At 37.6% G+C, this 14,465-nt stretch overlaps 2 protein-coding genes across 2 annotated transcripts; one reads left to right on the forward strand and one right to left on the reverse strand.

Annotated features, from left to right (window-relative positions):
• The first annotated feature begins 26 nt into the window (after positions 1-26).
• LOC106515286 (zinc finger protein Gfi-1b) lies at positions 27-8,875 on the forward strand. The gene is made up of 6 exons (XM_014005002.1): positions 27-118; positions 3,724-4,014; positions 4,110-4,321; positions 4,801-4,926; positions 5,008-5,173; positions 8,042-8,875. Exons 2-6 carry the CDS (start codon positions 3,759-3,761, stop codon positions 8,218-8,220), a joined length of 939 nt encoding a protein of 312 aa, XP_013860456.1. The 5' UTR covers positions 27-118; positions 3,724-3,758; the 3' UTR covers positions 8,221-8,875.
• Positions 8,876-9,533: 658 nt separating this feature from the next.
• Positions 9,534-12,131, reverse strand: LOC106515289 (lysozyme g; the record flags this gene model as incomplete). Its single annotated transcript, XM_014005005.1, is given in 5 exon segments — positions 9,534-9,764; positions 9,849-9,999; positions 10,082-10,296; positions 10,394-10,471; positions 12,057-12,131. Coding segments are annotated over 5 exon segments (582 nt in total). The 3' UTR covers positions 9,534-9,630.
• Between the last annotated feature and the right edge of the window lie 2,334 nt (positions 12,132-14,465).

Consider the following 14,465-nt stretch of genomic DNA (forward strand, 5'->3'; position numbering starts at 1 on the left):
TGTGTGTGTGTGTGTGTGTGTGTGTGTGTGTGTCCTCTGACTATATAAACCTGTCTGTCACACACAGGGACAGAGTGTCTGAGTGATGCTGAGCAGCTCTGGTGGGATGTGAGATCTGGTGAGTGTTTTATTTCTGTTAGATGCTGCTGGATGAATCAAAAATACGAATCCCTATGAAACTCAAATGCTGTTTTCCTCATGTGACCCACAATTCTCCATGAAACGAAGTCAAATCTTTGACTTACAGGYGGTTTTCTGATATAATTTACTCTTTATGCTGAAGGGAAGATCTCTGATCATTTTAAAGGTTTTCACACAAATCCTGACTCAGATCAGATGCAGTTTGGTGCTGAGAGAAAGCTTGAGTTCTGTTAGACACCATCTGCCTGCTAAAGTGTGGAAATAAATCACTGTCATTAAAAGCAACTCTTCTGCAACCCCTGACAGGATGTCCAGGCAAGATCCTGTTCAGGTTGCGCTGCTCATCCTCTTCAACGAATCCTGAAACTGAAAACTGTGATTTTTGGATTTAAAAAGTCCTAAACTTGAAAAACTAAAGCAGCTAAAATGGTTCATTGTTACTAGTTAAAATTCGTTTTTTTTTTAAACTGTGACTCAGGAACTGGCCTGTAAAACTGAATCCGTTTCTTGTGTGAAGAAACAGACATTTGTGAAGTGATGAAAAGATGATTTCTACTAATTAATCTCAGTTTTCAGCAGGTTCAGTTGAGTTCTTACATTCTGAGCCAAGTTTGTTTCAAATGAGATATTAACTCCATTCATCTGTGAGCTGTCAATACGTTTTAAATGAAAAGCTAAACGTTCCTTGTAGAAAAGCACGTCGACCGCCACCTCTCAGAGTCGGAGTTTAAAACATGAATTGTGTTCAGTTGAGGAGTTGTTGCCRTTTTGGTCAAACCTGAAWATAAATTTGCGCACAAGTTCACCCTCAGAGTTTGTGTGGATGACTCWGCTGCAACCACACACCCCAAAAAAACTCCCTGATGATTAATTGTGGTGGACATTTTAAACTAGGTTGACTCAAAATTATCTCTGTCTAGCTATCTAGCTAATCGAATAATAATAATATCTAATCTGYAAAGTTGTCTGAGTTAGAATMATTTTTCTAATCTTGAATTAAAGTGACACAAAGTTCTTCAGTTGTAGATTCGGTAACGACTTTCTGAAAAGTTTCATTTAATTCAATCCAGATATTTTGCTAACACTGTGATAATGCTAAAGTTTTAGGCAAATATGCACGAGAAGCCTTTGAAGTGCGTTTCGTAAATAAATCTGTTACACCAAGCTGTAGCTCGAAATCTGTAAGTATTTTGTGGTTTTTAAGGATCAGATAGCTGTGAGTCTTCAATCAGTTTTACTTTAAAAGTTAATCRGTTGTAGATTAACTTTAATTAATGACCGTCTGAAAGTTTCATTAAAATTCCTGAGTTTATRAGATATTTCTTTATCACTCGCCTTCACTTTTTGACAGCGAGTGATAAGGAAGTTATTATAAAACCATAAAATCGGTCAAGTTTTTCAGTTTTATTTGCTCTTGGTTCTCTCACTCTCTTTGTCTYCTGAGTTGAAAAAGATCAGTTTAATTTGATCTAATCTGAAGTCAATAAACTGTAAAATGTGGCACAATTTTGTGGCACAAAAAAGATTTACACACTGGGAATATATTGCTTATTTAAAACCTTCAGAGAAATGTTTACATTTTTATATTTCTTTATTATTTTAGGGATCGTCAAAAAGTTTGAAAGGGTCATTTTTGAGGGATTAAGGAACAAATTCAGTTTGAGTATTAATGTTATATTTCTTCTTTGATCATCTGACTTCCAATGGAGAATTTCTTAAATTGCGGCCCGGTCTGCAGACGTTAACAGTTGTTAACAGCTCCTGTCCTCTTCAAGTGTGATGAGCTGAAGCTGAGTCATAAAGTGTTGCATTTAGTGACACAGCTGCAATTCTGACGTGTCAAAGTTTGTGTGAGTTTCAGTTCAAGTGTTAGACATTTGCAGGACCCTTAGCGATCAGGAAAAGAAAAGCTATTTTTTTTATTCAAAGTGGTGCTTGAATCAAATTATGCTTTTTTTTTCCTGAGGGGATAAAACTGTTTAGTCCTGTTTTTTTTATTAGGACTGATAATCAGAGCAGAGCATCCAGTGGCGCCTCCGGAAGTGTTTTAAAGATGTGGTCATGAKGGGGCCTCTGAAAGTCTTGGGGTGGCACCAAAACCAGAGTTTTTTTTTTTTTTTTTTGGGTCGGCCATCGCTACAAAATAGTTGCAACGTTGATGGGAATCTTAAAATTGTTTCAAATTAGAATCTATAAACCAAGAACATCTGTATTCTGACGTCTGCAAGGAGTTTTCTTTGTGAGATCAGGCCTGAATATTCAGGTCTAAACCCAAAACTGACGATGAATAATGATTATTTTTAAAAACTAGTTCTGATTGATTCAGTCGTAGACGGTGGGAAGATGAATAATGTGCACGACCGAGAATGCAGATTTGCAAATCTTGAGAATTCAAAGAAACTTCATAGCAAAATAAACTTTTTTTACAATAATGAGACACAAATGTGTCTCCAACAATCCCAACTTATAGTCTTGTCACTTTGTTGTCATTTTAAAAACACTTTTAATTAAAATCATGATTATGACAACTGATTTGGGTGAAATTGAAAATGGGTACTCGTTTTGTTTTATTGTATTTGATTTTGAGAATTTAATTATTTGGTAAAGTTATTGATGTTTATTCAGATTTTTTAAATTTAGTATTTATTTAAGTATTTTGTATTTTAGTTAGTGCAATTTCTGTTAAAAGCACCTAGACACAAAGAATGTTTATGTCTGTCCGCCTGTGGGAATGTGTTTTATTGTGTCTTGTAAGCTCGTTTGAGCTGAGCGCCTGTGGTGCATGACATAAAAAAATTCACTTTGCTTTACTTTATTATAAACTTTTACACCAACATAGAATGTAAAGTCTATTTGAACCATAAAAGGCCCGAAAGAACTACATGTTATTGTGAAATTGATGACAGTGACGTTTTGGATACTGGAGTTTTAAAATCCATCATTGCTGTGCTCAGACCAGCCATTAGCTCATCAGTCCTGTAGCTCAACCTTGACACAAGAACTCCTTTATGGCACCAGGATGTCCCAGTAAATTTACAGCATTTGAACAAAACTGCAAAATTTTTTCTTATAAAATTATTTTTTATGGTGGCATTAAGTTGCCATAACTCTCGCGAGAAAGGCGTGCATAGGATTTAAATTTGCTCGCGCGAGAGTTCTGGCAGGATAATGCCAGCATAAATTTTACTCTAAAATTTGGCATAAAGGGCGGAGGGTGATAGGCATTCTTTCAAGGAATGCTAGGTCTTTATCTTAAAATACTGATTTGAAGATTTGGTTGTTTTGGATGCATTGTAAAGTATGAAACATTAAATTGACATGTTCTGTACGCATCAAATGAAAAAATAAATCGACTGAGTCAAATGTTCAGATTCTACAGTTCACTCAGAAAAAGCTGGAACCACAAACAAAATATTATCTGTTTTCTGACTCTCAGGATCCATCAGAGACAGATCTGCTGCCCTCTGCTGGCCGGATGTTTGTAAAAGATTAATGAGACGTCAAACTAAACTGATCTGTGTATTACTCTAAATCTGTCAGATTAATCATCTCTGCACATTTATATTTATTTTCATGGTGTAGTCCAGTTTGAATCAGGTGTTCCACCACGCTGAACGATGCCTCGGTCTTTCCTGGTGAAGCGAGGGGGGCTGCACTACCTGCGGCCCTCAGCCAGAAGCCCCAGTCCTGGAGCCACCCCTGTAGAGTTCATCCAGCTGGAGCAAAAAGTGGAGTCCTGGGGTGGATCCCTGCAGTACTCCGCAGCAGAAACACCAGTTATAAAGCCGGCGTCCATCCCTTTGTCACAAACAGAACCTTCTGGTCGCTCTGATGCAACCGGGCCCTTCCAATGTTTCAGTGAAGAAACCAAAGGTGAGTAACAAAGCCAGATTACCCCACAGTCATTGGAAAAAGTAGCTACATAAGTTACGAGTTCTGAAAAGTGGATTTCTTTTCCCCCTCTGCAGGACTTGCTGAGCTCTGCAACACTTTGACCCAAGTGGAGAAGGATGGATCTGTCTCTTCCACACAGGCAGCGTGGCTGAGCTCGCACATCGGCTCAGGATTCAAAGACAAAGTCTCTCTGGGACTTGGAGACCTGACTCCCCCGTTGATTGTGAGGGACACTAGGAGCGGCTCCTGTGGCGTCCTGAGACAAGAGTGTGTTGTCTGCAACAAAGTAAGACTCCGTCCAAAGGGCCTTGATTGATTGATTGATTGATTGATTGATTGATTGATTGATTGATTGATTGATTGATTGATTGATTGATTGATTGATTGATTTTAAAAACGGGAAAAAAATTTATACAAATCAGGCCTGACTCAGCAAAATTGCTGTTTTACAGCAGGTTCCTGTTCTGCAGAACATAAAAGGCGCACAAAATCCAACATCACAACACATTATTATACACTATAGACACAGAGACAAAAAGTATTAGTTCCACCACACAAGCATACCAAAATACAACAAAAAACAGCATTTGCACACCTTCACAACAATGTGACTGAAATATCCACTTTATAAAACAATTTATCTTATGAGGATTAAAAAACTGTATTTAACTTGTAAATRGTTTCTTTTGAGCACCAGTAAAGACCGCCACGGATTTAACTACTGTAAAATAATTCAATTTATCTAAAACTTATATCTGTATGCAGGTATTTTCATCGCTGTCGAGTCTAAAGACCCACGTCTGTAAGAGCCAGAGAAACAAAACACATCTGTCTGTAGAGCAGCTCAAGTCCAGCGGGCCGGTGAGCAAACGGCCACCGTACAGGAGCAAGGTCGGTTTATTTGAATCAGTTATCACCAACAGCATGAGGCATTCCACCTGTCCTTGAATACGAACCTCCCTGTTGCTCCAGGAGAAGACGTTCGGCTGCACCGTGTGTGGGAAAGTGTTCAAGCGCTCCTCCACCCTCTCCACCCACCTGCTCATCCACTCGGACACGCGGCCCTACCCCTGCCAGTACTGTGGCAAGAGGTTCCACCAGAAGTCCGACATGAAGAAACACACCTTCATTCACACCGGTAGGTTTTAATGGATTTKAATTGCCTGACTCCAGTAGTGGATCTGCTCCCTAAACCATCAGTTTGCCCTGCCTGTAAAAACAGTTGTCACTAAGGGTGAGCATGAATCTGTACCATTTCTGTAGAAACTCTCTGGGGTGTGTCTCACCTCTTGTCCAGTGCATGGTTGCATCCTGCTTTTAATTCAATTGTTCCACACTTAAATCATTCAACTGGGGTCCATATAAAGTGGAACTGCAATACTTTGGTCTGAATTCCTCCTTATTGAAACTTCACAAGCCCTTCTTTCACCCCTTTTCTGCTATGTCTCGATCAACTCTTTTTGAGGCTGTTTCTTAAAATCCAAATGTGAAACTTCCTACACTACCCCCCTCCAGATTCCAGAGTGGTCCATGCTAGCTTGATAGAGGAATTTACAACTACATATTGGCGCAGAAACTTTTTATTTACAAATTAATTAAAAGAAGTGAAGACTTGTCTATACAGCCTTACATGTTGGAGCCAGAGTCTGACCCACAAGGGAATGAAGACCACCAAACTGTGGTTAGGTTCAGACCTTGGCAGTTCTGTCACAAATAATTTAACATGATTGTTCAGAAAACGTCATAGGAAATAGAGAAAACTGAACAGGTTGAAAAATATTGACCCAGTCAGAATATAACGATATCTATGCACCGACTTTTCAGCTCTCAATGTATTTATTGGCTTAAAAAGTGGACTTTACCCATCTCTCTTTAAGAACATTTCAATATATTGTTAGAAAATATATTTTAAAACTAGACATGGGTTTTTATGATGTAAAAACAAGTGTGCATTGCCTTGTAGCATGTCTTTGCCTGCAGCAGTGGACTTGCAGAATGAAATGTGACCAAGTTCAAATGTGTTTTCTATACCAGCTTGTGCTGGTCAAGTCAGCAGGTGTTTGTAATAAGGGTAATTGTGTGACAAGATGAAGTTTGTAGAGATTTTCTGTTAAAGTTACTGTTGCTGGGTTTCAAACCCTGATCTCATACATGAAAGCCCATGGCACAAACCATGAGACCATTAGAGCTGTGTAGAGAATGATGCTAGGGTTTGGTTTGTATGTGTGCAGAAAGTGGCCACATTGCCAATGTAACAGTTGTTACTAAATTGAAAAATATTACAACAATAAAGCAATATTAGGACAATATTATAGTAAAACATCAAAATACAGTCATATTAGTATTGTAAACACTGAACCATTGAGATTAAATATTATTAAACTATGGTGCAGTACTGAGTAGATACAGCATGGGGCAGTATTGGCCCAATACAAGGCTCCATTGACTCTCAGTATAAATTATTAAACATTAATATTTCCAAAAATATAAGTTGTACAGGCACTAAAGGTCATAGCCATCATTTGGCACAGGAGCTTTACAAATATAAATTACAATGGCAGCTCTAGGACAAAGTATGCAGGAGGAGAAGTATGCCAAAGTGGAGATTACTTGGATGAGAAACGAATCACAATAGTGTGCATTGCATTGGCAATGCACACTGATAATGAGTGAAAAACAGGTTTGAATTCATGGTAAAAAATTAAAAGATTTATTGGATTTATCAGTGTGCATTGCATTGGCAATGCACACTATTGTGATTTGTTTCCCATCCAAGTCATCTCAACTTTGCCATGCTTCTCCTCCTGCATACTTTGTCCTAGAGCTGCCATTGTAATTTATATCTGTAAAGCCCCTGTGCCAAATGATGGCTATGCCTTTTGGTGCCTGTAAAACTTATAGTTTTTGAAATATTAATGTTTAATAAATTATAATGACAGTCAATGGAGCCTTGTATTGGTCCAATACTGCCCCCTGCTGCCTCTACACAATATGATACTGCACCATAGTTTCATAATATTTAAACTCAGTAGTTCAGTGATTACAATATTAATATGATTGTATTTTGATGTTTTACTGTAATACTGTCTTTATGTTGTCCTATTGCTGTAATATATTGCATTTAAGTGTCAATAATTGCATTGGCAAGGTAAACTTTTTCTGTATACATACATCCAATCCCTGGGATTGTCCTCTGCCACATCTCATATAGTCTCATGATGAGCACTGTGGGCTTTCATGTGGGAGATCAGGGTTCAAAACCCGACTAATGCAACTTTAAGAAAAAATCTCTTCAAACTTCATATTGTCACACAATTACCTTAATTCTAAACACCTGCTGATGTGACAGGCACAAGCTGGTATAGAAACCACATTTGAACTTGTTCAAAGGTCATTCTGCAAGTCCAATGCTGCAGGCAAAGCCATGCTGCAATGACATGCTACGTGGCAATGCACACTTGTTTTTACATCGTAAAAACCCATGTCTAGTTTTTTGCTTTTGCATTTTCTTTTTAATCTTCCCGTCAGCTTTCTGAAGCTCCCTTAGCGCCCCCTGATGGCCCTCCAGGAGGCCACGGCCCCCACTTTGAAAACCACTGTTTTATCACACAGCTTTCTGTCCCTGATTAGCTGGCAGCTCTTCTTTTGCAACAGGAAGTCAAAATTTATCAGCTTCCACCAACTACAGTTGTATTTTAGTGTGTACAGACAAAAAAAATACAGATATTCATCTTTTTGGAGACACTGAAAAACCTGATGGTCTCATGCAGTAAAGTTTATCCAACTATGTATATAGTTGGATAAAACAATACTGCARCTTCTGCTCTTCTAACCATTTAGTCAAGAAGACAGATAAGCCATTACAGTCTTCTTCATGTTTTCATTTATCACTAGTGACGGGGTTTCGATTACAGCTGCATTTTGTGAAATGAATTCTGTGTTTCACTTCTGGCCACGTCTGAATCAGGCTGCGTTTTAGATCCCTGTTCCTGTTTCTGCTCGCCAGGGGAGAAGCCTCACGTGTGTCAGATCTGCGGCAAGGCGTTCAGTCAGAGCTCCAACCTCATCACTCACGGCCGGAAACACAGAGACGACCGGGCCCACCGCTGCCCCCGCTGCCCCTGCAGCTTCCAGCACAAAGTGGACCTGCGGCAGCACCAGCAGCATCACTGCACTTTCCGCTGAGCGCCCGCAAAAAGTCAACCCTGTTGGCCTTTTTCCTCATAGAAAACAACAAAAAACACACTTTGAGCAAAATTATATATCTATTGTTAAGTATATAAGTACACAACTAACATTTAAGTTGCATCTTTTTTATAGCCATCAACAAACTTCTGATGTAATTCCAGCTGGACGTTTGACCATCTCTTTTGGCGGAATTGGTACCGTTTCTATAAACCGGTTGGTTTCTGCTGACTCTGATTTGAATCATAGTCCACTGAGAACTTTGGGACATTATCCTGATTTATCCAATCAGAAACCAGTTCTGATGTGTTTTTGGGCTCGCTGGACCCCTCACGAGGTGAAGTTTAGTCCAGCTTGATGCCACCAACACCGTGCTTGGTAGCAGCGACACTGTTTCTATTTTTTGTCACTTTGTGTTTCTTCCAACCATAAAACCATCTCCAGAAGACATTTGGCTCATCCACATGGGCAGCTGCAGCTTTCACTGGAGCTCTTGGAGATGTCTCTTTTGGAGCAGGAGCTTCTTCAGTACTCAGCATGTCCAGGTGTTTCTACAGAGAAGCCTTGATGRCACAGACCTAACTTATTTCTAAGCCCTGTGTTTGTCCATATGTATAGAATAAAAATACAAAAATAAAACAATATCAACAAGAAACTACATGTTCATAGTCATCATCTGCAAAAACCTTTATAAAAAAGTGCACACAAATTTTATGAAGGAAGATTCTGGTAGTTCTGGGGTCAGGTCCAGGTGATCTTAGCAGACAGAGGCAGAAGTCAACACTTGGCAGGAACCTGATTGGAGGACTTACAGAACACCATTAAAAAAGCCTGGTAATTTCTCTTTTAAATGGTGCAGGAACATGCATTTGTGGGGTGAACAGTAGAGCTGAGTCTGTGGGTTGTGCACATCTTCTCTGCCAAACAGCTTATTTTACTGTTGCTGTTGACTCGTTTTGAGCTTCTGGTCCCCCCCAGGTGCTGCCAGTCAGGTGTCTGCTGTAAGATTTATTGCCAAGAAACATTGTTACAACAAAAATATATATACCAAACACTAATTTTCTTACYTTTTGTTTGAAGTTTGTTTAATTTTACTGAAACCAAACCAGATTTCTGGCTTCCACAGGTTGGTTTTTGTGCCGACACGACGCACAGATCAGTCARTTTATTTCTAATCTTCCTAGTCTCAGCTTGTTCTTCCATTACAATCTAATACTGTTTATTTCTTTCTTTATTTGTAGTCTTAGAAAATCAGAAGGGATCAAGTAATTATGACCCTACAAGTAGAAATAAACTCAAGAAGAATTTCAATGTTTGCTTGGAATGAGTTTTATTTATTTGGACACAACATACATGTTTCATTATCGACGTTTAGCTTTGTTTACGTGCTTGTTTGTTTATCGGCTGCTTTCAGAAACCATTCTTTTTGTACCACTTAGCCCTGGCAACAACGTCATTGGAGTAGTCTTTGCCTGTTGTCTTCGCATCCACGTTATCATACGAGTCGACTCTTCCATCTCCTGTGTTGTAGGCGGCTATCGTTCCTGCAGAAACACAAACACAGAGGAGAAAACGGTTGTGGAAAACTGATTTTTTTTAAAACACAGTAAGTGTTGAATGAAACAAACCTTTGAGCTGCTGCTCCGGGGTCCAGCCAGGGAACTTCTTCTGAATCCGACCTTGGAAATAMAGAAGGATCTCGGTGGCCTGGCTGAGGTGCTCCTCGCTGTTCCACTCCCCCCGTTTCGTGTGTCCACCTCCGTTTGGATTAACATCAACCTTATGAAGAACACAGAACAGAAGCTGGGTAAATCTTGTGTTTGGTGTAGCTCTGGTGGAGTGAAACGGCGTTTGACAGAACCTGCATCAGTCCCCAGGCGTTGAACGCATTCCTCTGTGGACTCCAGTCCCCCCAACCGTTCTGCAGCGTGTTTCCTGCTCTGGACTCTCTGGAGATGATGCCAGCAATGAGAGCCGGATCCACCCCATGTTTTCTTCCCACGTTGTTGATGATTGTTTTGTATTTCCCCATCCTACCAGCATCTGTTTTAGCCATYGCCTCCGATGCAGCTACTCCTGTTTAAAACAATCAGTGAGAAAATCTTCATAGAAACAGGACTGCAGGTAATTATTTAATAAACGATAAAACTGTTGAATCAGCTGCATTTCTTACCCACAACACCCAGTTTGTCCTGTTTGGCTGTTTGCTGTGAAGCTCCGGAAGTTTCAACCTTATCAATGTTTCCCAGACCTAAAAGACTCCAGGATGTTAGGTGTCATTAACAACTTTAAAAACATCAACACTTTCATAACAATTAACAGAAATTTCCCCTTTTTTTTTGAAAACTTCTACAAAAAAAGGTTTGACATGATGAATTCAAGCTCATCAAACTAATTTTTAAAGAACAGGTCTATAAAGTACTTGAAAAGAATTACTAAGTAAAAGCAAACGGTATCTCAGCAGCATATCACTTTAGTAAAACTAATTTTCACTGATGAGAAAAGTATTTAGTAATAAAACTGTTCACAAAATTCAGGAAAGGACACACCCTCCAAGAAACAAACTGTTGAAATTACTTAACCAAAAAGATTTCACTAAACCAAGTTGGGTAACTGAGCAATATTCACTCAGGTTTAGTGAAACCAGTTGACATGACTTGTCTGGTTGAGTAAATTCAACATTTTTTAGAGTGCATTTAACTCCTTTCATGATGAGTTCAGACATATTTAATTTTGTAAAAAAAAAAGTAAAAGTATCATTTTTAGGTTTGAAATGTAACAAAATAAAAGGGAAAGTAAAGATTTTCAAAACTTCTTAGTAAAAGTACAAATCCTCAAGTAAATGTACTTAGTTACTACAAATCTCCGAAAGAACTATAAAATATCCAGCATTAACTAAACAACAGTACTCACTCATGTTTGCTTGTTTTTCTGTTTCTTTGAAGCAGAAGTGAAAAAGTTTCCTCCTCAGTCTGATCTGTGAGGCAAACTCGATGGACCTGCTGCTTTTATAGCTGTTTTACTTTCACTTTCAATCTCAGTCATGCAACAAAAAACAGGAACTCTTTCTCTCATTATGTTTTCTTAATGAAATGTTCTGTTTATGTCCCTCCAAAAATCTAACATCTAAAAACCTTTGCTCAAAAGCCCCTGTCGTTCCGTCACTGTAACATTTTAGGAAAACATAATATGCTCAATTTTTAAAGTTTTATCAATTTTAAAAACAGTTGTTTAATTTACAAAGTCCCAATTATTACATATTTAAAAAGCATCTTGACAGTTTCTTAAAATTTCTCAGTCATGTAATCATTGAATAATTTTATTGTTTTAATGTCATTTGTCTGAACATGTGTCTGGATTTTGTTTGATGTTGTTTATTGTGATCTTGTGTTGTAGTGTTTCTTTCCTGAATACCTCATGTTATGTTGTAGCACCAATGCTATAATCTGGCTCATTTACAGTTTATACAGAAGTATAAAATTCTTCATTAATGTGCACTGTTCTGATTAAATAAACAAATAAATAATAAATAACTAAATTGAGCAATATATATATTTTCTTTAAATAAAATGTGAACATTTGCATCATGTTTACTCTATAGGTCTAGTGAAATTAGTTGGCATCATATCAGACAAATTTAACTTTGTAAAGAAAGTAAAAGGATCGTTTTTAAATTTGAAATGTAACAAAATAAAAGGGAAAGTAAAGATTTTCAAAAATTCTTGGTAAAAGTACAAATCCTCAAGTAAATGTACTTAGTTATTATAAATCTCTGATAAACAAAAAAAATCCAGCATTAACTAAATGTATTTAAAGCTTTAAACAACAGTACTCACTCATGTTTGCTTGTTTTTCTGTTTCTTTGAAGCAGAAGTGAAAAAGTTTCCTCCTCAGTCTGATCTGTGAGGCAAACTCGATGGACCTGCTGCTTTTATAGCTGTTTTACTTTCACTTTCAATCTGACATCCTTGTTTTGCTTCCATTTCCTCACTCCTGCAACAAAAACAGGAAATTTCTCTCATTATGTTATCTGATATGTTTTATTTATGTCCCTCCAAAAGCCCCCCACCCAAACAGTGACACAGCAAAAACCACCTGACAGCCTGCACTCGTACCACACAGAAGCAACACACATACTGTGAAATATGCTCATTTAAAATATTGAATGTTGTTGCCATGCAGTCAGCTCAGTCTATTAGCAAAATWTCTTGCAAACCATTGGACAGATTTTAAATTCATTTCTTGTAAATAATCATTGGACACTCCTCTACAGCTGATTAATGTTYGGAACAACYCAAGTCAAGATGGAAAAGTCATTAACATTATTATGACTCCTGTTAAGCGTTTGGTCAACCGTAGCACAGAAACGGCTGCACCTAGCAGCATRAAATTAGGTAAATCTCATATTTCAAGTSGGGGGCACTGTTTGAAAAGCTGGTTTCYGGACATACAAAAATGCTTATCTCAAAACAATTCAACTTAGGAACTTGAGATTCATTATTTTATTTTTATTTTTATTTTTTTAGCTCTGATGAAGGTCTATCATTTCATGATATTATTTTTTCTATGCAAATGCCACCTAGCAGTAGGCAAAAGGATGAAAACATGACTGAAAATTGTTATTTCAAGCCTGTACATCCATAAAGCTGATGAAATTTGGCACAAATGTCTTATCTGACCTACACAGACTAAGAGTCCAACATATGCGTGTTTATTAACTCCACCCACAATGGCTTCTGCTCAAAACGATCATTTCTGATCATTTTTATATTTGCGAAGCATCTACAGCAGGACTATTCAACTGACGGCCCGTGGGCCACCATGTTGCAATGACCAAAGTCACTTCTCAAACAAATACCAGAACATCTTAAACAGCTGCCTGTATGATGTGTGGGTGCTTATGCATATGTGCTACTGCAATAGTTTAATAAATTAGTAACTATATAAAGTTTCCACATTAGACTTTTTATCAATTTTTATTCCTAGTGGCTACAGTGGCTCAGTGGTTAGTCCTGGGACCTCAGATTTGGGACCAGCTTGCATCAGGAGGAATATCTGACAGTTTCAAACCTTTCATGTGAGTTGCAGCAGGAGAAAAYGAGATTTAATTKAATTTTCTAATGATAATTAGCACTTTGTTCTCATTATAGTTTCATTTTTACTGGGTGTGTGCAGAGGAAGGAACTCACATGCTCACACACCACATGTTTTATTTTTGTTTTTAAACCCTAAATATCTGATGCAGCTCACATGACWGTAATTATTAGCTGGTTTTTAAATAAATCAATTGGTTTAAAAAGATTGAAAACGTGACCTGATCATAATCTATTTTAATCTAATCATATAGGTGTTGGTTGAAAACTTTTGCATGAGACCTCTCTCTGAAAAAAGTAAGTTTGACAAAAGAAAAAAGACAAGCAGCTCAAGACTTTTGCACATCACTGTACAGGTAATAACAGCATACCGAGTTTTGGGTTCTCAGATTTTATTTGCATTTTTTTTCATCCATCACAAAATACTTTTTAGCAACAACTTGAATTGTTTGGTACAAAAGGTCTCCTTCACAGTTTGTAGATTTTAGATGTGGACTTCTTTAATCTGTAAGAACCTTGTCCACCAGGTTCTACACCTTCTCAATTTCTGAGGAAACACAAGTTCTTTTATGAAAGACAATACCTTTCAGAATGGAAGGGAGAAAAAGACAACAATTTGTTAGTTCCAGTCCAGTTCAATTTTCTAAAATAAAGTTATTTATTTACAGATAAATGAACTTAACTATGTACAATTAAAGCTTGATAATCAAAACTTTATGAGATAAGATATTAACAATAAACCACCTCACGTCTGATGTGAAGTATTGTGAATAAACACTCAGAAAGTGAACACATGAAACAGTAAACAAGTTTTGGATGTTATAAAAACTTAATTTACAGGCATTTCAACTTATGGCAAGGTTTAGATTAAGAAAGGAGGAAAAGAGAATTAGTAAATATTTAGTTTAACTTTTTATCTTATCAAGATTACCGGAACAACCCCAGATCAGCTTCCGTCTCCCACTCGGCTGGACTCTCCAGCTCAGTGGTTCCCAAACTTTTTATCTTCTGACCCACAAAATATCCATGGCAAAAACTTGTGACCCCAAATATTACTGGTCTGARTACACAAACTTTGTTAATAACCCTAAAAACAAAGGTTACACAAATGTAAATACTTATTTATACTTATTTTGTGTTTTTGTAATAATT

The sequence above is a fragment of the Austrofundulus limnaeus genome, unplaced genomic scaffold, assembly GCF_001266775.1.
Source record: "Austrofundulus limnaeus strain Quisiro unplaced genomic scaffold, Austrofundulus_limnaeus-1.0 Scaffold27, whole genome shotgun sequence".
Lineage (NCBI taxonomy): Eukaryota > Metazoa > Chordata > Actinopteri > Cyprinodontiformes > Rivulidae > Austrofundulus > Austrofundulus limnaeus.

Bases quoted from the DNA above. Each gene is read 5' to 3' on its own strand.
- LOC106515286 (XM_014005002.1), top strand. From the start codon at position 3,759: ATGCCTCGGTCTTTCCTGGTGAAGCGAGGGGGGCTGCACTACCTGCGG. The intron at 4,015-4,109 runs GTGAGTAACAAA...CCCCCTCTGCAG, and splicing joins TTTCAGTGAAGAAACCAAAG to GACTTGCTGAGCTCTGCAAC. The intron at 5,174-8,041 runs GTAGGTTTTAAT...TCTGCTCGCCAG, and splicing joins ACACACCTTCATTCACACCG to GGGAGAAGCCTCACGTGTGT.